Source organism: Ursus americanus, chromosome 5 (genome assembly GCF_024610735.1).
Source record: "Ursus americanus isolate L20-20 chromosome 5, mUrsAme1.1.p, whole genome shotgun sequence".
Lineage (NCBI taxonomy): Eukaryota > Metazoa > Chordata > Mammalia > Carnivora > Ursidae > Ursus > Ursus americanus.
In genome coordinates this window covers 2,234,435-2,260,013 of record NC_142131.1, presented here as the reverse complement: position 1 = coordinate 2,260,013, position 25,579 = coordinate 2,234,435, and the positions used below count along the sequence as shown (strand labels likewise).

Genomic DNA, 25,579 nt, shown 5'->3' with positions numbered 1-25,579 from the left:
CTTAAGTGAGTCATGAAATCAACTGAGAGGAGATTTTTAAACAAAATAAAAGAGAAAAGAAAATATCATAGTACATTGCACAGTTCCTTGTTTCAGTATATAAATCAGTGTGTATTATGTGTGTGCTGGATTGCAATGCAAAAGATATTTCTTTCTATGAGTCTCAGTCAAAAGAGTTTTAAAAACATTTCTTCAGATAGTTTTGAGAAATATTCTGCCTGGGCATACTAAGATCCCAATACCCTTATGAAAAAAAATTCATTGTTAAATAAACACTACTATCTTACCTCTGTGAAGTTTCATGTGTAGCAAGTTTGTTTTACATAGAACGCAGAAAATGGAAAATCTGAAAAAATATATGATGTGCAAGTTTTCACAGAATATGAGAAAAAAGCCCACAAAGTATGGAAATAAATGGAATACAAATTCCTAAATTGCTAACTAATAAGATTTGGGGAAAAAACAAATAAAACGGTATCGCTATCAAGATACATGTCCAAATCCTCTTAACAGTGATGCAGGGTACTGTCAGATACAAAAATAAATAAAAACAATAAAATAAAAAAGATGATTCTACCAAGTCTCAGTGATTCAACCAAGACAATTTAACAAATAAGGGGCATGACTGGACTTTGAACCCAAGACTGTGCTGCACCAAAAGTCATGATCTTTCTATTATAGCAGTGATTTCCAAGTATTTTTATCATAAAATTCTATTGGTAAAATAAATTCTGAGAATGCACCACCAGTATTTGTAAATGTATCTGTAAATTATAAATACGTACCATTTATAGACTTAAATAAAAAGAAAGCATTTATAAAGCATATGCAAGGGATCTCTTCATACAGACTACTTTGATGTATATAGTACTACGCTTCTCTAAGAGATTGAAGCTAGATGGGAAGTGGAAAATGTCAGATCATTTAAAAGAATACTGCAATATTTTAAGTGAGAATATTAAAATAAAAAATATGCCTTGTTATAGACAATGAATGAAAATTAATCAAAGGGGAGAAATCTGCAAGGAATTAGAAATGGATATTGAAAGGAAAGTTCATGTTCAAAAATTTCATGTCGCACAAAATAGAAAAATACATGAAAAACAGATCAGTTTGAATGATCACTGTATTATACCCCAATTTGGTCATGAGTTTCACCTGACCCAGAAGCTATCCCTAGTTATAACTATACTTGGAAAAATGGTTTTAAAAGCTTTCATCTATAATATTCTGAAAGCCTAAATTTGTATTTAGAAATCCACCTTTCTATATCTCTAAAATATTCTGGGACCCTCTATGCATCTTCCCTCAAGTCTAATTTGTGTACATATTCTTTCTGCAGCTTGACAGCTTGAGCTTTGCCTCCTAGACTGAATCTCTGCTTGTCAACTTCTCTTTCTTCACTCTCCCATCTTTTCTTCCTTTATTCCTGAACTCCCCTTCCTTCCTTCTCTTTCCATGACTTCTTCTCTTCATTTCTCCGACTCTATTATCTAAGTGAAATAGAAATGCTGAATAATATTTATTATGTGTTATATTTTAATAGTTGGTTATATGCTCCATGTTTTTTATAGAAGCTTGCAGAACACTGTATTTCTGTCTAAAATATATTAAACTATCACTGCTTATATGTTATTCTCTACACTTCAGTTAAGTAGACTTTAATACTTAAGATGACTCTATACTTAGTGGTTAATGAGGAAAGAAGGCACACAAAATGTGAAAGTAAATATTACTATGGAATCAAATATTTCTGGCTCTTCCTAATGCTGAGTATACACTACTTTATCAACAAAATGGTGCATCTGAAGGTGGGTGATACTTCCCTGGCAATAACTTTCAGTATAGCATACTGTCAAAATGAAAAGATCAAAAGGGAGGTTCCAGCTGACTGTCAGATATATAATGAAAATTCTACAAAATCAAGGAGGATAACTGAAATGGCTTCTTGCCTGAAATCAAAAGTACTTATACAGCATACTTATTTCCACTAGCTAACTTATATTATCTAGAACAATAAGGAGTAGACTTTAAAATTAGTAAATCTGAGAGCCAAGGTTAATGTATAGCATTATGGCTGAGGGTCCACTGTGTTTCAAAACCTTTTCTGCTAAGACCTTGAATAATTCACTAAGACTCTCTATGCCATGGTCTGTAAACTAATGAATAATAATAGCACTTACCTTTTAGGATTGTTATAAGGATTAAATAAGTTAATATGTCTAATACATCTAACGCACTGATCATTGTGTAAGGCATTGTGCAAGTTAAGTTCTAAGTGTTCGGCTATTATATGAACCTGTGCAAATTGTCTGTCATATGAGAAGATACAGGAATCTTTTTAAAAATAAATGACATAGTGATGGGGCACCTGGGTGGCTCAGTTGGTTAAGCATCTGACTCTTGGTTTCAGCTCAGGTCATGATCTCAGGGTTGTGGGATCGAGGACCGTGTAGGGCTCCACGTTCAGTGAGGAGTCTGCTTGATATTCCCTCTCTCCCTTTCCTTCTGCCCCTCCCCTCCGCTTGTGCGTGTGCACTCTCTCTCTAAAATAAATTTTAAAATCTTCAAAAATAAATAAATGACATAGTGTATATAAGTTATAAGTAATTTGTGCAATGGCTAAAACTTTATTTTATAGTCATTTATTGGTAGCAGAAATATAAATGGCAATGAATGGAAAATGGTCACTAAAGGGAATGAGAAGAAAAGGGGAGAAAAGCCAGACTTGCTTTATGTTTCTCCTTTCACTCTTTTATCATGATAAAATATAGAGAGACACAGGCTTTTTTTTAAAATCTCTATAATAATTGTATAATCTTTTATATATCTCCATAATGGACAGTTTGGGAAATAGGAAAAAGAAGAAAAAGTCATCATGGTAACATCTTATCTCTCTCCTACCATCCTTCTTCTATGGAAAGCCTCAGTTCTTTGCATGTTCAATTTCTATTTTGCGTTCTCTGAATCTCGCCTGGTCTCCATAAGTCTTTTACCCCCAAGCATGTCAGAGAGGATCTAGGCTTGATTTCTAAGGACTAAAATATAGTATCTTCCAAAAATGCCGTGGCTGACTCATGAATATTTTCATGGTTGGTTTCTAACAGTTCATAGTCAAAATTGAGTATGAAATTATTCTTGCTATACTTAATAATTTTTGCAAGTAATTCTTATAATACATATTATCCTAAAAATATATATTCTTAAATTTTTTTCTTCTAGCTTTTATTGTCTTTGCAATAAAACCACTACTTAACCTAAATTTTTTTGACTCATAATAAATTCTGCAACAGGCAACCATGATCATCACAGGAGCAGAACCATATGACATCCAAGACCTTACAAAACACGAACCCCATGAAGATAGTTTCCCATCTCATGGCTCTAAATGACACAGAATACTGAGAGAACAACTCATCTTCTCAAATTGGGCAACTAGTTAATGTTATTTGTTGGCATTTTTAAATGGAAAGTGGCATTTAAACATCCTTAAAATAGAAAGAGAAAAGTTACACATATGCAGACATAAATATAAACTTGATTTTAATTAAATATTATTTTCTCACAAAATTGGTGAAATTATATTTTCTCAAACTATCTCCATTTGGATATCAAATAATAATGTATTGTCCACATTTATAGAAGATTAAAATAAACTACCAAACAAGAGACTAGTCCATAATAAAACCAAATGGCCTGTTTAGATCCTAAAACAGCTGTCATGTGACTACATGTATTATGTGTAGCCAGTAAAACATATTAGAATGTTTTAAAACGTACCTTTATCAGCTTTGTTTCAACTGAATGTAAGTATGTCTTTTGGAATGCATCACAACAGAGCCTATATAAAACTGATTCCGCAACAAAAAATAAGGTTGGCAGATGACCATAATCAAATGAAGCACGGTCCAGGGAAGCATAAAGCATATTTAAAGCTTCTGAAATATTAAAAAGGTAGAAACTTCATAATTTGCAGGTCATGCTTTTGTCTACATGCTACAATTAAGTCTTCCTTTTGTCACCAAAACCAGATTGTGGTTTTAAAATATTAAAAATTTAAAATGTTAAATATTTACAAATTCTTTGACACCCCTCCCAACAAGAAGTGAAATCCACATTCCTTTGCCCTTGAATCTGAGTAGGTATTATGACTGCTTTAGCCAATAAAATGCTAGATCAGAAAAGACAATACAGCTGCCACTTGGATCTCTCGCAAGATACTGGCTTTGGAACACTTACCTGCCATCTGGGAAATCTAATTACTCAGAATTCACTAAGCTGGAGAGACTACAGAGCTAGAGATAGAAGAGAGAGAGGGTGATGCCCAAGGAGCCTCAGCTGTTCCAGCCAACACAAAATAGATCACCAGGCCATACAAATGATGATGGGGAAATGGGGCAGAACTGGATGACAAAAGATAGTGCTAAAGAGAAGAATGGAAAACTAGAAAATCAATGCAGAGGAAATAGGACCCAGGGGAGATGAATGAGGAAGAACATAGCGCTAAGGCCCTAGAGGAAATTACACCTCAAGTTATTACAAAGATTTTGAAGGGCTGTAATGTAAATATCTGAAAAGAACAGCAAATACAGGGACTTGAGGAAGGAAAAGCCCCAACATATCCAAGGAATAGGAAGGAGATCAGTATGACTGGAGTATAATGAGTAAGTAGGGAAGGCAGCCAGGAATCAGATCATACGGATCCCTATAGTCGGGGCTTCTTTAAAGTGTAATCAGAAGTCACTAGGAAAAAAAAAGGCACTAGGAATGATTTAAGCTTTAGTATGATCACTGCTGATGGAGGGTGAACCATAGAATGAGGAGCAGACGAGAGTTAGGCAAGACACAGCTGTGGAGGGTTTTCAGTTGTGCAGCTGGTACTACGAATCCATATTTAGGGTTTTTAACTGGAGTTCAATATCTTGAAGAACGAAAAAACCTTGGCTGTGTGTAATAGGAAATGCAAAGGAATGTCTTCAAAATAAGTAAGTATGTTTATTATTTCACAAGATTATAGATGGAAAGACTGTAGGGCTGGCTCATATACCTGCCCTCTGTACGCATTTTTCTTTCATTTTCTAGTTCTTCCGATGTACCCGGCGACAGTGATGACCACACAAGCTCCAGGCATCTTTTTCTTACCAAGCCATTTAGAGAGGAATCAATCTAATCACTTACAAGCAAAAGGGAATCCCATGATTAGTTTAGCTCACCCAGGACTCACTGTCCTCCCCACCCCCCCACCCTGCCCCCAGGCTGGAAGGGCCAGTCCTCTTCCGAATCACAAGACTGCAGGATACCTGAACAAAACAGGTTTAAGGGGCAAAGAAAAGCAAGTAGCTGCTAGTTGTTGATAAGCCGGGGTGTTTAGTATTGAATATCATTTTTTTAAAAAGATTTTATTTATTTATGTGACAGAGAGACAGCCAGCGAGAGAGGGAACACAAGCAGGGGGAGTGGGAGTGGAAGAAGCAGGCTCCTAGTGGAGAAGCCTGATGTGGGGCTCGATCCCAGAATGCTGGGATCACGCCCTGAGCTGAAGGCAGATGCTTAACAACTGCGCTACCCAGGCACCCCTGGTATTGAATATCATTTAAACATTTAATAGAGGTCAGGCGGTGGATAGCACTGTGATGAAAGTGCCATAAAGGCAAGTTAAATACGGAATTGTTCTTACTCTTCCTGTTGCTTGAAACCTCCCAGATAGCCCTACAAAACTCAATTTACATGGGGAAATACTCTCTGACCTCATATGGTTAACATTCTAAAACTCATTTTAAAAGGCATACACATAAAATTCAGGATAATGATAGAAGGAATTTTACCTCCTTAAAAATAATGTTTTTTAATTTCTTTTTTTAGATTGGTTGGAGGATGGTTTGGAAGGAGACATATAAATGAGAAGTGATAAATGAAAGGTAATGAGTAAAATGGCTGTTTAAATAAGTGAAAAACAAAGGACCATTTGGTTAACGTTTTATGAGTAAGAATTATAAAATGCCAAAACAAGTTTTTCTAAAGTATAGTGCCTATTGTAATTGAAAATCACTTCAGTGACATTTTATATTACTTTTTAATTAGTTACTAATTTTAGAAAAAGCAATGAAGACTGTGCTGAACAAAAGTTTTTAAAACAATTTTGTAATTAAAAAGTTGAGCAGTCAAATTCATAAATTCAAAATTACAAAAGGAGCTTTCACAGTGAAACATTACCAGATATTTTGATAGAGAAAAGCAAATTTTCCTTGGCTCCTGCACAATTTCTAAATATTAAAGGTCACAAGTTACACCTTTCTGCTAACCTAGAAAACACTCAGGGTAACTAAGAAGAGCTTAGTTAGAGTACATACCATCTTGGATTTCTCCTTTGCACTGAGCGAGATATATTACTTCCGTCCATGCGGCAGGAAGATGCACATGCTTCCCAGAGCCGAAGGTTTGGAGACCTAGTTTTCTCTGTTATGCGGAAGAACGAAAAAGGCAAACCAAAATGTATAGCTTCTTACAAATTCATTTATTGGTTTATTTATTTTGATTATCCCTTAATTATATTCTGAAAGTCACTCTATGAGAGTATGCTCCATAGCCAGAGTTATATAAAATTTTATATTTTGCTTTTATTATTTTTATTTTTTGACATTTTATGTAAATTGTATTAGTGCTAAAATGTAAAGAATGTTAATATTCTGAGTTACATCATTAGTTATTTGCTAAAAATAAATTCTCATTCTTCACTTTCAAGGGATTACTTCTACCTTATTACCCCACCAAGAGAATGCATCTCTGATTCTAGAAGGAAAAGTATATTGAATGTGATTCAAAAGAAATTAGTTTAATGCCAGTTTGCTGGAAAACTCTGGCTACTTCACTGTGAATGGGCCGAAATTAATGAACATGAGACAGATACCAAGATTGCCACTCTTCCCTTAATGGGCCCATTCCTGGGGCTTCCCCAAGGAGCAGTTGGCCAACTGGACAGAAGCTCATTGATGAATGTACCTGCTAGCACCTCTCAGCATGCATACTTACCAGAAGAATATTCTTTTTCTAATGAAATTTTTTCAAAATTTTAAAATATCTGAGCAACAGTGAACTGAAATACTGGGAAATAACAACCACCACCACAACAAAAAAGATGGCTCAATTTATGCTCCAGTTTTGTGCAACTTTGATTTCATGAATTTTTTGATATTATGTATATTGGTAATATGGTATATATGTATGTATATGTGTGTATACATACACCATATATATATTTGTACCATATATATATACATTGGTAGTATGTATATCTGGTAATATGTATATTATTTCTTTGCCTAACATCAACTGGATCTAATGTAGGGAAAGCAAAACAAGGACTTATTTCTCTTCCTACTCTGTTTTGATATGTGTTTGAAAATTTGGAAATTAATGGCATACTCTTAAAGAATGTATTTTCTACAAGTTAGGTGAATAATTTGTTACAGAGAAAAAACAAGAGTATACTGTGCACGTATCATGAAGGTTTAAGGGAAGCTTCCTTTCTTCTTTGGGAAGAAGTGGAATTATCATAATTAAAAATTTATTTGCCGGGGCGCCTGGGTGGCACAGCGGTTAAGAGTCTGCCTTCGGCTCAGGGCGTGATCCCAGCGTTGTGGGATCGAGCCCCACATCAGGCTCCTCCGCTATGAGCCTGCTTCTTCCTCTCCCACTCCCCCTGCTTGTGTTCCCTCTCTCGCTGTCTCTATCTCTGTCAAATAAATAAATAAATAAATAAATAAATAAATAAATAAATAATCTTTAAAAAAAGATTATTTGCCAGCCTTTCATATTTTGTGGTGAGCTCTTGGACTAGTGTCAACAGCTATATTCTTCAATAATTTATGGAGAATCTTCACCTAAAAAGCTATTTGACATTGAATTATTTGGTTATAAGCTTTAATTTTACTTTGCATTAATATATTTAATGATACTTAATGATTTTAAAAAGGTACTTCTTATTTTATTTTTGATATTTTAGAACGTGTAGCCACCCACCGATTAGAACAGAAAGTCCATATATTAAATAATCAAATAGTGTACTAGTACCTTACATCTGAGAATGTTTTTTCTAGCTTGTTCCAACAATTCTTCCTTCTCTTTTGGATTTTTTGTTTGGTTGAATCTCAAGATGAATTCTTTTGTGATTGAAAATGATGGGCTAAACCAAAAACAAATCAATAATTATAGCTAACAGTTCCCAAATTTTAATTAATCAATTTCTAGGGGCTAAACGTAACTATTTTCTTTTTAAAAAGTACTTTACCTTAATAAAAATGTTTCATACAGACACAGAGATATCAGTAAAATAAAAATATATATATGTGTACAGGACTCCTAGTTGATCTAATCATACTCTTGGATTAAGCGACATAATTCTCATGATGTAAAAGAATTTTGTAGCCTCTGAAAAGTTTCTGGAATAGTTGCCAGAAGTCTTGTTGGTATATGCCTTCTTCCTAGGTAAAACCCAGCACAGCTCCAATTATGTTGAAGGCTGATTTATCTCCTCACATATATCAGTGTTGGTTCAGTTTAAGCTACATTTTTATTCCCTCCGTGCAAGTGAAATCAGTCCAAGTGTGGCTGCAGTAAAATGAGCAAGGGAGGAAAGCTGTATGCGGTGAGGTCAGAGAGGCGACAAGTAGCCAGATTAACTCTGGGTAAAAGATGGGAAGTTACTGCAGGGTTTTGATAAGAGGAGTGGCAAGATTTAACTTAAGTTTTAATAAGATCATTCCAATGTCTATTGAGAGTTGGAGTTTGGAGAAGTGGGAGGTAGCAAGGGAGGAGGCACATTTATACTTTGGTGAGACAGAACTTAGACCAAGATCATAGCAATGTCAGTAAAATGAAGAGTTTGGATAAGGGGTATATATTGACATTGGCTCCCATAAGACTGCCCAAAGAAAGAGAAATTAAGCATGAGAGGAAAAAAAAAAAAAAAAGAGTCATGATTGAACTGAGTAACTGGAAGGATGGAATTGGAATTTTCTAAGATGGGGAAGATGGGTAGAGAGCAGATTTGGGGTGAGGGTAGAGAATAAGTTCAGTATTGGATATACTATGTGATGACCATAGCCATCCTAGTGGAGACATAGAATAGGCAGTCAGATATATGAGTCTGAATTTCAGGGGAGAAGTTCAGGCTAGATAACATCAATTTTGGAGTCATTATTGAGTCATTAAATACACACGTGGTATTTAAAGTCTTGCAAATGGAAAGGAACCCCTGGGGGAAATGCAGAGAGAGTGAAGAAGCATTTCAAAGAGAAGAGAGAAAAATAAGTTGAGGGTGTATGCAGGAGAATGAGTAGAGTGATTATAATGATATACCACAGGATTTAAGATGGGCCTGGGATCAAAAGTGACACCAGAGAATAATGAATAGGTAATAGAATCAAGGAGTTGTTTATTTGTGTGGTCAAATAACTGCTGGAGTCATATTATTAGAAGGAGAGGTCTGGAAGAATAAAACACATTTTTTTTAACAACTTACTATATTCAGAATTTACTGAATTAGTTGCTTTGTGGGATACAGGGGGGGAAATATATGAATAAAAATCATATTTTGCCCTGCATAAGTCACAGTCCTATTGAGGAGAGAGATGTATGTAAAAATAATGACAGTGCCTTACGATCACAGAATAAGGAGAGGTATTGGCCATCCCCTATTGGGCTTGGAAGTGGGAATACAAGGATGAAATAAAAAGCCCTGCCCTCGTGGAGCCTGTACTAAAACAGAGGAAGAGCTGGGGTGTTAGCACGCACAAACTCTGCTAGAACTGGGCATTTTGAAATGAGTAACTTCATTCTTGATTTTGTGTTCTCTACCTCACTCATGCCCTTGGAGACATCTGGTTGGCTGAAAACTCTTTCTCAATAGTCATCTGGGATGACATATCTTTGATCCTCATAAAGAATCCAAAATAGCTTTAATCTTCCCATTTGTACAAAGTGGTATAGGAATTACAAGAAGGTAATGAATCCTTGAAAACATGGAAAGTGAATGCCTTTGAGCTTTCTGTATAGATATTGAGTCACTTAATTGGTGTCCCATAGCTCATGTCAGTAAATATTTAGTGGGAGATAAATATAGCTATTTGAACCATGTCTAGCCCATCACAAATAAATTGAGGTTGTTACACAAATTATCATATAATTATATACAAAAAACACCTATGAAACAAAAAAGACACTTTATAGAGTAAATACAGGCATTTGAAAAGAAAATATGCTTTAGCTTCCCACATTTCAATTTCTTCACACATTCTACTTCCTTCAAAAATAAATGTAATCTTTTGTAAGTATAGAAGTGCAGTCTTGTGGAACAGGTAGTAAATAAAGAGCATCATTTGAACTTTACATATAAAGAAAATATACTTTGTATTAATATCCTACCTAAACTATTTATCAGAACATTTTTAGCTGACAACTCATTTGTTCAGTAAATATTTAAGAGAAGTCTCTTACACACAAGATATTTTGCTATATAAGATGAGGGCTAGAGGAGAAGGCAGACTCAAAAAGTTCCCAATCTGGGACGTAAGTGACATGCAACAAAAAGATGTACGGAAGGAAGGAAGGAAGGAAGGAAGGAAGGAAGGAAGGAAGGAAGGAAGGAAGGGAGGGAGGGAGGAAGGAAGGAAGGAAGAAAGAAAAGAAAAATCCTGTAGGAGTTTAGAAGCAGAAATCATGATTCCAATGGTTCCTAGTCATATAATCTTTGCTTAATTACTTAATCTGTGTGAACTATCATTTTTCGTATGTGGAAATGAGGATAAAATCTTACAGAATTCTGAAAAGTATCAAATCAGAACACAAAGTCTGGTTCCTGGTACATATCAAGTGCTGGATAACTGTTACTTATAAGCATTACTGTTTTGGGTTAAAGATTCTGAAAAAACTTTTTTGCAGAAATGGCACTTGAGCTGTAAGTTGAATAGCGAGGAACTGGAATGTGACAGAATAGCAGCTGTCCTTTCAAAATTCTTTTTCTGTCTTTTCTTTGGCCCATGATCACCTAGCTACTCTATATTTCCCAGTCTTTCTGGCTGCTAGGTATGGGCACATGGCCAAGCTAGTGGGATGTGAGCAAATGTAATACATGCAAATTTTAGGTCACCTCTAACTTAAAGACACACCATTTTCTCTAGAATGATGCATTTTTTTCTCCTTCCTGTGGACTGGAACACAAATATAGTGCTGAATCAGCTTTGATTAGGCGGATGAGTACAACACCCAATGAGATAATGAGGGTCCTGAGTTTCTAACTGACCCCAAAAACAGAGCTGTCCTGTCAGCCTAGACCCACTGACTTCTTATGTCAGATAAATACATTTCTATCTTATTTCAGCCACTGAAATTAGAGGCCTCTTTCTATAGTTGTTTCAAATTTACCCTAACACAAATAGGAACAAAGACAAAAAATAAGAATTTCAACCCAGCATAGACAGACAGAATGCTTAAAATCAAGATAGGAAATGAAGACGGAAATTCTGGGTTGAGAACAAACATAAATGGCATTGAATGGTGGTCTATGGCAGAGATTTACAGCTGCCTACATCAGTGTCTATTCTTCTCCTTTTCTTATGAAAAGATTATTTCTTGCAGTTAGATGTGCCTGTGTGTCTATGTTTCAGCCAGTAAATGTAAGTAAAATTCAGCTACTAATTCTGGAAATCTTACTTAAAAAAATCACAAGCCCTTCCGCCATTCCTCTATTCTGCTGCATGAAGCATGACTGTGATAGCTGGAGCTTCAGCAGCCACAATAAACCCATGACATGGCCTTACATTTGAGCCACGTACAGCAGAGCAGCTAGTTAGGTGAAACCTAGGTCCCAGATCACCATACCAGTTCTGGACTAACTACATTCAGAGAAAAAACTTTTATTTTATTTAAGTGGCATTGCGATTTTGGATATTCTTAGTTGCAGTGGGTGCAAATTCTATATTATGCACAGACTTTTGAGTTTTATTTAACAAATAAGAAGAAACTATTTGCAGAAGAGTTAAGAGATTATACTGTACTTTAGGATAATTAAACTGAAAGTCATATGTTGAATGGTTTTAAATGAGGAATGGCTGTTGGTAAACCACTGGGCAATTATTTCAACAATTTAGGTAAGAAGTAATAAATGTCTGCACTGTAGTTTGGGCAGTACAAATAAGGAAGAGTAAATGAATATGATAGATTAGGTGAAAGCTAAATCAATAGGGCTTGATGACTAATAGGATATGAGAAGATTTGTGAGGGTTTTGAGCCTACACAATTGGTAGTAGAGAGCTGACATCATGACAGTAAGATGGAGGAATGTGGGCAGATGATCTGCACTGTTGTGGACAACAGACTATCACTTACCTGTGAGGCATCCAAGTGTAGAGGTCTGTAATCCAAACCGACTTGTGAGGCAGGCATTAGGAAGTGGATAGGATATGGAAATAAAGATTTCAGATTCATTTACTATCAGTGATACTCACAGCTACAAAATTTCAAGAGGAAGAGTACGGAGAAAAAAATGGTCAAGGGAGATCTTTGGACAGTAGAGGCAAGAGGGAAAGAAGAAACAAGAAAAATAACAAGAGATTCGGGGAAGCACTACAATGGATTTCAAACGTGTATAATTTGGGGTGTAAATTCCTTCTCTGAGAATTGTTCATTACTCATAGTCCTTACTGAACCAATGGGTCCAACTTCTATATTAGTACTATATGACTCTACCTCCTTGACTGTAGCTGATTGGGTCACGACAGACATCTGAATTAAGCTAGCAATCGAATCCTCTCTCTGGTGATTTTGAATAATTAGTTGATATTTTAATTAGCTGACGTGAGAGCTGAATGGTTATGTATAGCCAAAAGGTGGCTTTTGCTGAAAGGTCATTCAAGACAACAACACACCCCAAAGCAGGAAGCTACTTGCTCACCATTGCAGCACCCAGTCAAAGTTTGTTGGATAATTTACTAATGTGTAGCCAGAGCCCCCACACTTTTCATGTTTATAGTCTAGTGTAGATGTGAACTACACCTGTCACGTTGACTATTTTATCTCCCGTATCAATTAGAGAGCATAATGAGTACTGAATGAATGAATGAGGCCTGGCTATGCCCTTCTGCTCTCAGGTTCTACAAGACAACCCTGTATTCTTCCATTACATTTTCCTTTTGCTTGAGTTAATTTGAACATGTGCCTGGTCCATGCAAACAAGCAATTCTAGACTGAGATACCAAAGAACAGAATGAAGATAGGGAGCATGACCAAAAATACACATGTGCAGGGATATCAAAACTAAGGACAAAGAGATCATTAGAGTTAATGTTTAGAAAGTCAGTGGAAATCTTTGACAGTGGTTTCATGGGATGCCTGGGTGGCTCAGTTTGTTAAGTGACCAACACTCGGTTTTAGCTAGGTCATGATCTCAGGGTCATGAGATCAAGCCCTGCAAGGGACTCCATGCTCAGCGCAGAGTCTGCTTCAGATTCTCTCCCTCTGCCCCTCCCTTCACTTGTGCTCTCTCTCCCTCTCTCTTAAATAAATAAATCTTAAAAAAAAAAAAAGGAGTAGTTTCACTAGTGGATTATTAATACTGAGTTGAGTTTAGGGATCAGAAAAATCTGATATCTGAAAACATTCTGCAAAATACAAAGCTGTAAGGTCTCCATAATTAGTGCCTGTATTGGCCATAAATATTGTATAGTCTCAGATTCACTTGACTCCTGCCTACATGATCTCCGTGGCCCAAAATAGTGAGCTGCCCTTCCTCTTCTACATTTGGAGTAGCCACATGCTGGATGACACAAACTGGAAGTATAGATGAGTTAGCACCTGTGGAATGAATTTTGACCAAGGAAAATGCTAGACAAAAAGCAACAGATGAGATGAATAACTCCTCATTTCTCCATTCCAGGGACTACTATGAGATGTGATTTCTTCTTGAAACCTGTCTTAATTAAGTCCCATTATGCCAGGTATGGATATGTCTGCTGTATTTCACCGTAGCAAGTTGTGATTTAGTGTTCCAGGTAGTAATGCATCAAGGTTTCCCATCTCATTTTCCTTTTTTTTTTTTATCTTTAGTGCATTGACCTTGTAAACCCCAAATAAAGTATTAGAACTTTAATCCCCTTCTCATATTCTGCCTTCTAGAGACTTGTGCTAAGAAAGTGGTGGTTTAAGCCCAAGTATAAGAGGAGTCTGGTTTCTATGATTTTGCAAGACTCCACACACTTTGTACAGATATTCTCATCAGTAGCTACTGATCTCTCAACTGGGGTAATACATTCTAAAAGAAGCTACATTTAATTGCATGTGTTCATGCTCCTTTTGGCCACCCAGATCCTAAGTCACCATATTTTTAGCTAAATCATCTGCAGCCATCCCCAAATGCTACAATATAGATGTCTCAGGCTAAAATTAACAGACCTGATTACAAAAGTCTTCACCATTCAGAATTTCACTTAAAGACTTACAATAATTCAGATAAATGAAAAACACACTATAGATAGGATAAACAAATGATCAGAATATAAATGTAAATCTAGAAAAGTTTCTTCTTGCTGCTGCCAGCACACATTTATAGCCCATACTACAAAGCTATATTGTATTATAAATGTGTGCTTATCGAAATCAGTAACATTATATAGATACGTACATACAGAGCATTTTAAGATATTTAGAGCATGTATTAGTAGAGCACATTTCACTAACCATAAAAGTGTCAAAAACATGAATAAAAAGGAAAAATTTCAGGTTTATTAACATTTTAGGAAACTTAGAAGACTACAGCCTCCCAGATGTAAAAATAAGCAGCTTCTGTGGGAAATATGTAAAAATCTAATAGCTTGACTAAATCTTCCTAATGTAAGACCTATATTCCCTTTCATTCTTTCCAGTCAGCTAAAATAAATGTATACATTTGATGTAAGTCTTCAAAATCTTCCAGTCTTCTTCATCTCTGAGATGAAGTATAAAAAGCAAAACAGACTATACACAATAAAATAATCTTAGTTATAAAAGAAAATCATGACAAACAGTATACTCTGAACCAGTAATCCACTGTAAGATTGTGTGATTTTCTCTTTGGTCCAGAATAGACTTCAGTACCTCATCTGAAGGATTTACAGGGAGCCCTAACTGTGTCTGTAACAGAATCCACACTAGGCCTACAAAAAACGCATGTTTCTAAGGAAGAATAAGTGACGCAAATACAATATGAGGCATATGACAATTCGTGTGACACCTAAGAAGAAAAACAAAGATTATGTTGCTTCATTCAAGATAGGTGTCCGCTTCATCTCAAACAGGTGGTGCCAGAAACAGAATCTGGTTTCTTTTCGTACAAGAGCCCATGGAGATAAGACCAAATACGTTTTCTAAGTGACCATGCTGTAAGCAAAAGCCAGGATTTCCAAGGTGCGGGAAACTTGGACTCCCTCCACATTGTCTGACTAAATGCCTAAGGTAAAAGCAATCAGAACTAATCCCAGTCCCTTCTCCCCAACCCCAGGGAGCTGTAGAGAAGGCTGTGTCAGGGCTTAGCAGAAAAGTAAAGCGAAAGGAAGTGTGTGTGTGTGTGTGTGTGTGTGTGTGTGTGTGTGTGTGTGTTGCTGAGATCAGTCTCAATGCAGATTACACTTCAGGTAGATTTTAAAACTCAATGGATAAATTTGGTAACAAGAGAAGTAGTCACACGGAAAACATCACATATCAGAATAAATTACTCAAAGTACAGTAAAAAGAGACAAAAAAGGAAAATGGAGACAAAAATGTGAAAGAGTGAGAGGTCAAATATACAATGAGATGATCTCATACACATTTAGTCAAGACTCTCAGAAGGAGAGAAAATGAGTTGTCAAGGTAATTTCTGAAGAAACAGTATCTGATAACTTTTCAGGAATCATGACACAGTCCACAGATTTAAAAGGCTTGAGAGATCCAAGCAGAATAATTTTTTAAAATTACATTCTGACACATCATAGTAAAATTGCAGAAAATGCAAGACAATATGAAATTTTGGAAAGTGCCCAAGGTGGGAAGACACGGATTAATATTAAAGAAAGAGCATCAAATTTTCACCTAACTTCTCAACAGCAATAACGGAAGCTATGAGTGGAATGACATCAGTCTGCTGAAGGGAAAAAAAAAGGAATAAAAGTGGTAACAGACTAAAGATAATTCCATATTCAGTTTTAAATTTCTTTCAGGAATAAGAATAAAATAAAAATATATTCAGATCAACAAAATCAGATTTTCTCAACAAAAAATTCTCACAAAGGAAAATTTTAGAAGTTGTGTATCTGGTAAAAGAAAATCAAGGTCTAAGAAACAAAAAGGAAGGGAAAGCAAGGAAAGTGATTAACAGTAAATAAAACATAAAGGAACATTAACTACTTAAATTAGTAATGAAGTCTAGTGGAATTTTTAAAAAACCACAAATTAGAATTCAATTGCTAGATAAGGTTTGAGGACACTAATTGTACTTAATCATGAAATGTTTAGAGTATTCTTTTTTAATCAGGATTGAGAGAAGTATGTTTAGAATTGATAAGAGAATTTAGCAATATAACTGCACGTAAAATCAATGTATAAAAATCAATTGTATTTCTCTCTTCTGGAAACAGCTAGAAAAAATCTATTTTAAAAAAACATACGTGTAAAACATGTAATAGTATAAAAAATACCAAATACATGGGAATAAACTTAACAAAAGATGCATAGTCCCTCTATGAAAGAAACATTCACACTTCACTGAGAAAATTTTACAAATAACTAAATAAATGGAAGTTATATCTTGTTCATAAACTGGAATCCTTATTATGAATACTTATTATGATCCATTATCTTCAAATTTATCTATAGATTCAGAAAAATTAAATAACCATTCCCAACAAGTTTTTGAAAAAAATATGACAAGCTGATTCTAAAAATAATATCAATGAAGAAGAACAAATTTGGAAAATCAGTCATGTTAACTATTAAATTGTTATTATTAAAATGATGGTAATTAAGGCAGTGTAGCATTGGTATTGAGACAAATAGGCCAGTAAAACAGAACAGAGAAGCCAGAAATACCCATTATATGCAGACATTTGATTTATGCAATAGTTGTACTAGCAAAATATTGGAGAAGGACGTTCTTTTTGAAACATGGCGTTGATCAATTAGGTATTTACATAAAAAAGGAAAATTAGACCTGAACGTAACACCATTAACAAAAATCATTTCTACATGTATTACATGAGAGACAAAACAGTAAGGTGTTTAGAAAATAATGTATAAGAAATCTACACGATCTTGAGGTGGACCCAGATTTCTTAACCACAATACAAAAATGACTAATCATAAAAGACTGAGTTCTGTTCACTAAATGGCATATATTCTACGATCTAACAATTCCATTCCCAGGTATATACTTTAGGATATGTGCTAGGATGCTAGTACAAGAATGTTCATGGAAACATTGTTCAAAATAACCATAAAGAGGAAATAATTGAAGTGGCCAATAACAGAGGAATGAATGGATAGTTCACAGTATATTAACGGACTAGTGGAGTGAATGAACAAAATCAGCCACAAAAAGTATATAACTACTCTTAAAATCATAATGACTATATTAATTTCCAGGACTTCTGTATGAGGAAAGGTACCACAAAAACAAAGTTTTTAAAAGACAAGCCACAGACTGAAAGAATTCATAACAAATATTTAAGAATATCAAATATCAATAAGAAAAAACACAAAAATAAATTGGAAAATATTACATAAACAGAGAACTCATAAAAGTATTTCTAACAGTAACAAATATTAAAAGATGCTGAGTCTCATTAGTTATCAAAAATTTTAAAAAATTAGTTATCAGGCAAGTACCACTTATGGCCTATTACAATGACAAATATGAAGAAGTGTGACAGTATCAGGCAATGGCAAAGATGGGGGAGGTGATACTTTCATATACTGGTGAAGACAACGTAAATTGATTGCAATACTCCAGAGAGCAAGAGCATTAAGTAAAATTCAAAAAGTGAGGAATAAAAAAAAATCCCACTCCAAAGAAGTACTTACCCAGGTATACAACAAGAAATATATAATGATTTTCACTATAGCACTGATTCATTGGCAAAAATTTGGAAAATAAGTAAAATAGGAAGTATTAATTATATTGTAACACTATACAGCCACTAAAATGAATGAACAAATAATTATCAATAATAAAACATAATTATCAGTATGGATTGAATTAGAAACATAACACTGACTTTTAAAAAAATCAAATCACATCAAAAACTAATGAAATACTCTATGGTGACTAAAATAACATAATTTAAAAAAATACCATCACTACAGGCACTGAAAAAAAATCAAATCACAGATAAATGAGTTAGATATAATTACATTTATATTTACATGGAAAATACAATTTTATATTCAGGCATATTAAAGTAGAAAAATGAACTGAGATGATATATACCACAATTATTTTAAGTGGGAAGGCAGGTAGTCAAAGAGCTTCACGTTTATCTGTTGATCTATTCTTTACTAAAGAAAAATATTTGAAACCAATGTAACAAAAGTCACCATGCACGTTTTCTTACATATTCTATAATTCTCTTCATTTTTAAGTTTTTAAAAATTTCTTAAAATCACACACAATTTTTAAATTATCAACAAGCTTTGATCTAGTAACTTCATTTTAGAAACTTAATGCCAAGAAAATAATTTGAAATGCAGAAAGACATTCTATTTTGGCTTAATTTGAAGTAGCAAAGAACACAGAAATAACTAAAGTGCTTCACGATAAAGTAGTTATTAAATACTTTCTCTTATGCATTTCACAGTTTATTATGGCAACTTAATAGACATATATAATTATAGGAAAAATGCTTATTTTAAACAAAAAGTGTAGAATTCAAAATTTTAGAAATATATTATCATTACAAGCTATGAATCTATTTATTTAAAAAATAGTAAATATATAGATAAACATATTTTAGAACTACATGTGATTTTAAAGAAACTGTTCACAATATTCTGTACTTTCTAAATTCTACAATGCATATGGGTCTGCTAGTTTAATAATATGAAAATTTTTCAAACTTACTTTGATTTATTTTTCCTTCTTTTCCTTAAATTTTGGATTTTAAACCTCAAGAGTTTTTCATGATAAGAGGAAGATATCACTCCTAATTTATTAATCATGGGTGATTTGCTAACAGGCATATTCACAGATCATAAACCTAAAGAAAAATATTAAATTTTATGTTAGAATACAAATGCACTTACCGTACCAAACAATACATTACAGGCAAATTCATGATTTGTGGGGAAAAGGATGGTAAGAAGAAAAACTGGGCTTAAGAAAGAAATTACAGTAAGGAAGAATTTAAATTTAAATTTAACATGTCAGACCCAGGAGTCAAACACAACTTTGAATTGAAAACCCACATTCTTTCTATTATGTTAGTATTACAAACTTATCCTTTCATATAACATTTAGCCTTTATTATGCTTTAGCTGTTTTATCAGCAAAACCACTGGAAGAACATCATGGCATAGTAGTTAAGAGGATACAATCAAACTGATTTACTTAACTGCTCTGTGCCTCAGTTTCCCCGCTTGTACAATGGGAATAGTACCTCCTTACAGAGTGGCTATAAGATATGAATAGGTCAATATATGTAGATTGGTTAGAATAGAGCTTGGTATATAAGAAGCTTTATGTAGGGGCTTCTGATCATTATTAGATTACTATGCTTTCTGTTTTTTAAAATGACTTGTAAATTTTTTTTGTCTTCTGTCTTTTTACCAGTTGGATTATGCTTTCTCATCTTGTCCTCACATCCAGATTTATTTTCCTTTTGAAGTATGCGTGAATACCTTTTATGAGTATAAGACCAAACTAGAAGACACTATTTTTGTTTAGTGCAGTATTTAAATAGCAAAATGAAGTAATCAAATAGGTAGTCAGATTTACATTGAATTATTTTGCACTTAATTTTTAAGCTAGGTAAATTTTAAAGCCAATCATTAATTAAGGTTCTAGCAGGCAGCAGACAGCACACTCAAATGGAGTAACTAAATAAAGAGATGGGCAGAGTTATTCAAATAAAAAAGAGATGGGCAGAGTTATTCAAATAAAAAAAATACAATAAAATAAGATCTGAGATGGTGCCATTCTCAGAGTCTGAACAAGAGGGTGAACCCACCACTCTTGGAACAGAGGGAAAGAAGAACCCAGAAAGAATAGCTTTAGGAAACTGGTGTTTATTAAAAAGCTTTGGGCTTTGGTCTAGACATGCAGCCCATCAGAGGTTGCCCACTAAGAGGGAGCCTGGAGAACAGGAATTTTGATATCACTCTCCTGCCCTCCACTCCAATCACCTGCCTGCACTTCCCATTAACGAAGCCGAAATAGAAGCCAGAGAAGGTATAAGCCAGAGCAGAAAAGGACAGAAAATGGATCTGGAAGGCCAACGGGAAAATATCCAGCACAAAATTGATTATAAATATAAAACATTATTATCTATTGCTATCGTTTATAGCAAGATCTGCTTCTAATAATCTATATCCATTAGAATATAAGTAAATGTATTTTTAAGTCAGCAGCTATACTGGACTATATATAGGGATGTCATTTAGAGTGGCCTTAATTTTAATATACAAGTTATTCCTAAACAGGACAAATGTACTTAGGAGTTTAATTTTTAACAGTGAACAACGTCACATTGGATTCACATCGGATAATTCTACCTTAAAAGGAACTCAGGAAAATAATTACAAACAATTATTAATGATGGAGATAAAGTACACATAAGCCCCCAACAATAATGAAGACATAGCAATATTCAAAAGAGTTAACTGATAAATATGGTAACAAATGTTGCAGATTTACTGTTGCTATTATGTTTGACAAATATTTATTGTGAGTCATACAAAATTACGAAGATACGATGTTTAATTACACAAAGTCTTCAAAAGAAGACAAAAAGAAACCCACCATTCATAAAACATCACATATTTCAGAAATAGAGTTTAGAAATACAAATTTGAGTCAGACATACTCTAAGATAAATTACTTTTAAAAATTTAATTCCAAATGACTAGAAAGGAAAAAATACAGGCAACGTAAGAAGAAAAATAATTGAAGGGAAATTGAATGGAAAGCAAACTGGTCTTTGTGTGCATGTGTTAGGCATACTGATCTAGAGCTCTTAGCCATTTAGTGATATATTTTATAGGATTGACTACAGTCCTATTTCAAGAAGCTAGGGACTAAGTGTTTGAACTAATTGTTGACGCTATTTTCCAAAGATCCTGCACATCTGCTGGTACTAGCAGTAAGTATTTGCACCGTCTGCTCAACACGCAAGCTCCACAATACCCTGTTGATGACACTCTCCCAGACTGATGAGTGCAAAATGTCAACTTGCTGTAGAAGTTTCTGCATGCTTACTCTCTATTTCTGCCTATCGTGGGAGTACCAATCTTGAAAGTAATAGTGCCAGTGCTTAACCAACAGTAGTTTGTTATTCAAATAGTATTTGAATAGCAATGTGATATAGGAGAAAGACAGTATGACTCCTGAATGTATTTTATTAGTTAGGATTGCTTTTGACTAAGAATAAAAGAAACAACAACCAAATAATATCAAGTTTCTCAAAAGAAAAGATGAATGTCTTCAAAAATGTTTCTCATTGAGATGTTAGAATTAAATCCTACCCTAAAACAAGGTTTAAAATGACTCTCCTCCCCACAAAGATACTTCAGAATAGAGACTCTAAAAATATTACCAACTTTAACAAAATTTTTAGTTTTTTCATAAGAATACTCTTCATTAGGGGGTGCTTGGTGGGCTCAGTTGGTTACACATCTGACTCTTGATCTCAGGGTCATGAGTTCAAGTCCCTCACTGGGCTACACACTAGGCATGGAGCCTACTTAAAAATAATTTTTTAAAAATTTTTTTAATTGCCCACTTCAGATAAATATGCAAGGTAAATCTGTGGATTTCTCAGTAGAATCAATTTCTCAGTAGAATCTAAACCCTGAAGCTATCAACAAGGAATTGTTATCATTATTGTTATTATTATTATTATGATGTATACAATAGGGCCTTTTTGCATTGTATTATATACTGTATATAACTGGAGTCACATATACTAATCATTAGTGGAGCCAACATACCAAGTTTCTAACACACTGCTTGATAAAAAGTTTTGTTGAATCATTTATTAAAATCTAGGGTAATCATTTGTACCATTTTATTCCTTCTCAGGACAGTTACGTGCAGGGATGTTGACGGGTGAATTGTACAAAAAGGGACAGACAGAGGAATATACCAACCTCTTTAGTAACACCACCTTAAAACAAGAAAAGTAAAATGACAAGAATTTTTATTTTTCTGCTATCACAAACAAGACACATTTCTTTTACTCTACTGAGAAATCACAATCCGTTAAATGTAAAGAGATTAGAATGGACTAACTAAATTGGATTATTTCACTTTTACATCATTGTCAAGAAATCGACATTTTCCTGAATCAGCAAAACACGATGTAAACTTAAAATGAGCTTTTTTATAAGTTAAATAGATCTTTAAGATTTAAATACCCTTATATTCTCTGTAGTACCCAAAACACATGGTGCCGACCGAATTTGTGGATTGAAATGAAAACAGAATCTTAAGGGAATAAAAATGATCTTAAGGACTGGATTACTCTCCTTTTTAAATAAATCTTCCCTCAAATACTGAAATGAAAGGTAAAAAAAAAATCATTATTTTTGACAGCCACTCTTTCTTAGACCCACCTCTTCATTTGCTCTAATTTTCTTTTTTTTTTTTTTAAAGATTTTATTTATTTATTTGACAGAGATAGAGACAGCCAGTGAGAGAGGGAACACAAGCAGGGGGAGTGGGAGAGGAAGAAGCAGGCTCATAGCGGAGGAGCCTGATGTGGGGCTCGATCCCATAACACAGGGATCACGCCCTGAGCCGAAGGCAGACGCTTAACCGCTGTGCCACCCAGGCGCCCCCATTTGCTCTAATTTTCTTGATTTATACAGCACTCCACCATAGAGGGTGGTCTATAGTAACTCACATTTTCTCTACCACTTTCCAGGGATAGTTTCCTATAATTTAAATAAATTCCACAGATTTACCTTACATATTTATCTGAAGTGGGCAAAAAGACAGTGTGATTTTACCTTTTACTTACATCAGATGTGATTTTTATATTAAATTATATCTACCCCTAAATTTATTCCAGTACAGAACACCCAGTATCTGGAATCTAGTTTTTGTTGTCCCAGCACTGAGATAATCCTCCCAAGGCTGACAGTGATTTCCAGGTAAACAACTCCAAGAAGAGTTTTTCAGTACTGATCTTGCCTTATCCTGCTACAGTAACTGACCCTGCCTACCAACCCTTCTAGAAATAAGCATCTTCTTTTTCCATTTATCATGACACTCCACTCTTGGCTTATCTCCCTACTTCTGTGATGCCTCCTTTTCACACTTCTATATGGTATAGTGGGGAACCATGGAAGTGCAGGAATCAACAGCTTGCTTTAAATTCTGGCACCAGCACAGATTACATCTGGGTCACTGTGCAAATTACTTAACTGTCAGGTACCTCAGTTTCCTCATCTATACACAGGGATTATAATAGTATCTGGCAATGTGGCCACACATGAAGGAATGCTGGCAGCCACGGAAGCTGAATGAAGCAAGAAACAGATGTTTTCCCCTAGAGTCTCTGGAGGAAGTGCAGCTCTGCCGACACTGTGATTTATGCCTAGTGAAACTAATTTTGGGCTTCTGGCTTCCAGAATTGTGAGAAAATGAATTTTATGCCACCAAGTTTGTGGTAATTTGTTACAGCAACCACAGGAAACTAATATACAATTCATTGATACCTTCATAAATACAGTAAATGTATTTTTTAAAATATTGATTATTAGCTGTAATGGAAGATTAAAATAAAAAGGCTAATTGTTCAAAATAATAGTAATAGTAGTAATAGTATCTTCTGTGAATGGGTCATTACTATTCAAGTGAAGAGTAATACTCATTACTTACTATTTGTTCTTGTATAATATTCTTCTAATTAATTATATAAATGTATCAAGTAATAAACACTTTAGACACAAAATATTATATAATTAATATATCACAATGTATGAACTGAACTGATAATTGTTAAATCTGAGCTAAAAGTAAATGGGGATTAATTTACTAATCTCCCAACTTTTTTGCATGATTGAAGTTTTATATACATTTTTTAGAGTACTGATTCACACTTACATAGACTTAATCAATTTCTTCTCGGTATTTAATTAAAAGTCACAAGGCCACCATATGTAATATCATATAGATAAATAAATATAAAACAGATTACGTCCAACTAAAAAAAATTCTGAATAAACAGTATAAAAAAGTGATATGGATTCAATGCCAGTAAAGATGACTAATTAACACAAGCTTTTGGATCCTGTCTTTAAAAACAACTTTGCAGGGGCACCTGGGTGGCTTAGTCGGTTAAGCATCTGCCTTCGCTCAGGTCAAGATCCCAGGGTCCTGGGATCCAGCCCCACATCAGGCTCCCTGCTCAGTGGGGAGTCTGCTTCTCTCTCTTCCTCTGCTGCTCTCCCTGCTCATGCTGGCTCTCTCTTTCCCTCAAATAAATAAAATCTTTAAGAAAAAAAATAAAAATAAAAATAAAAACAACTTTGTAGGAATAAGAAATTTGAAATCTAAGAAGTTATAGGAGAAAAGTCCTGAACTACGCTATTGGGGGACAGAAAGGCTATTGTGAACTGGTACATACATAGGTGGAGAAAGACACAGACAACGTGGTTCTAAGAAAATAAATCAGTAAGTCAAGTAGGCAACAAAATAGAAACTCAGCTAAGGTACAGAAGATTTAAACAATATAATTAATATAATGTACCAAACTAAACCAAATCAAATTCTGTATTCAATCAAAGAATATGCATTCTTCCCAAGCACACAAGTATAATTTCTAAAAATTGATCACATTCTAGCCTAGAAAGCAAGTCTTACTATATTACAAAAAGTAGGTAATGTACATAAGTAGATTATATTTCCTGGCATCAAAACATGAATAAGTTAGAAAATTATAATAAAAAGATTAATTAACACTCTATATAGTGGGAAATAGAAAACCAAATTCTCCATCACCTCTGGATCAAAGAAGAAATAACAATGGAATTTCAAAATACTTAGAACTAAATGATAATAAAAACATTGCATACAAAAACATAATAGGACTCTTCTCAGTAATAAAAAGCAAAATACTACTACATGCACCAAAAATACATTGAGTAAAAGAAGCCAAACACAAAAGTGCACATACTATATGATTCCAAATACATGAAGTTTAAGAACAGGCAAACCTATTCCATGGCAATGGTCTGTGGGAGGATGAAGACTTGGGGCTGGAGACTGAATGGAAGGTACAGATGGAAATATTAGATATTGGAGGTGCTAATATGAGTGTAAATATGTATCAAAACTCAATGTAGCAGACCGCATTTTTTC

At 34.4% G+C, this 25,579-nt stretch overlaps 1 protein-coding gene across 6 annotated transcripts in view; it reads right to left on the bottom strand.

Annotated features, from left to right (window-relative positions):
• Positions 1 to 25,579, bottom strand: part of TMEM232 (transmembrane protein 232) — a 241,089-nt gene that overhangs the window by 199,174 nt on the left and 16,336 nt on the right. For 5 of the 6 annotated variants that reach the window (XM_087861928.1, XM_087861927.1, XM_087861931.1 and 2 more), the window contains 4 exons: positions 19,121 to 19,256; positions 8,071 to 8,182; positions 6,351 to 6,456; positions 3,781 to 3,938 (listed from right to left, as the gene is read on the bottom strand). In XM_087861928.1, coding sequence (XP_087718054.1) covers positions 3,781 to 3,938; positions 6,351 to 6,456; positions 8,071 to 8,182; positions 19,121 to 19,239 — 495 coding nt within the window. In that variant the 5' untranslated portion in view covers positions 19,240 to 19,256. The remainder of the gene's footprint in view (positions 1 to 3,780; positions 3,939 to 6,350; positions 6,457 to 8,070; positions 8,183 to 19,120; positions 19,257 to 25,579) is intronic. The other variant, XM_087861932.1, reaches the window with a different exon arrangement.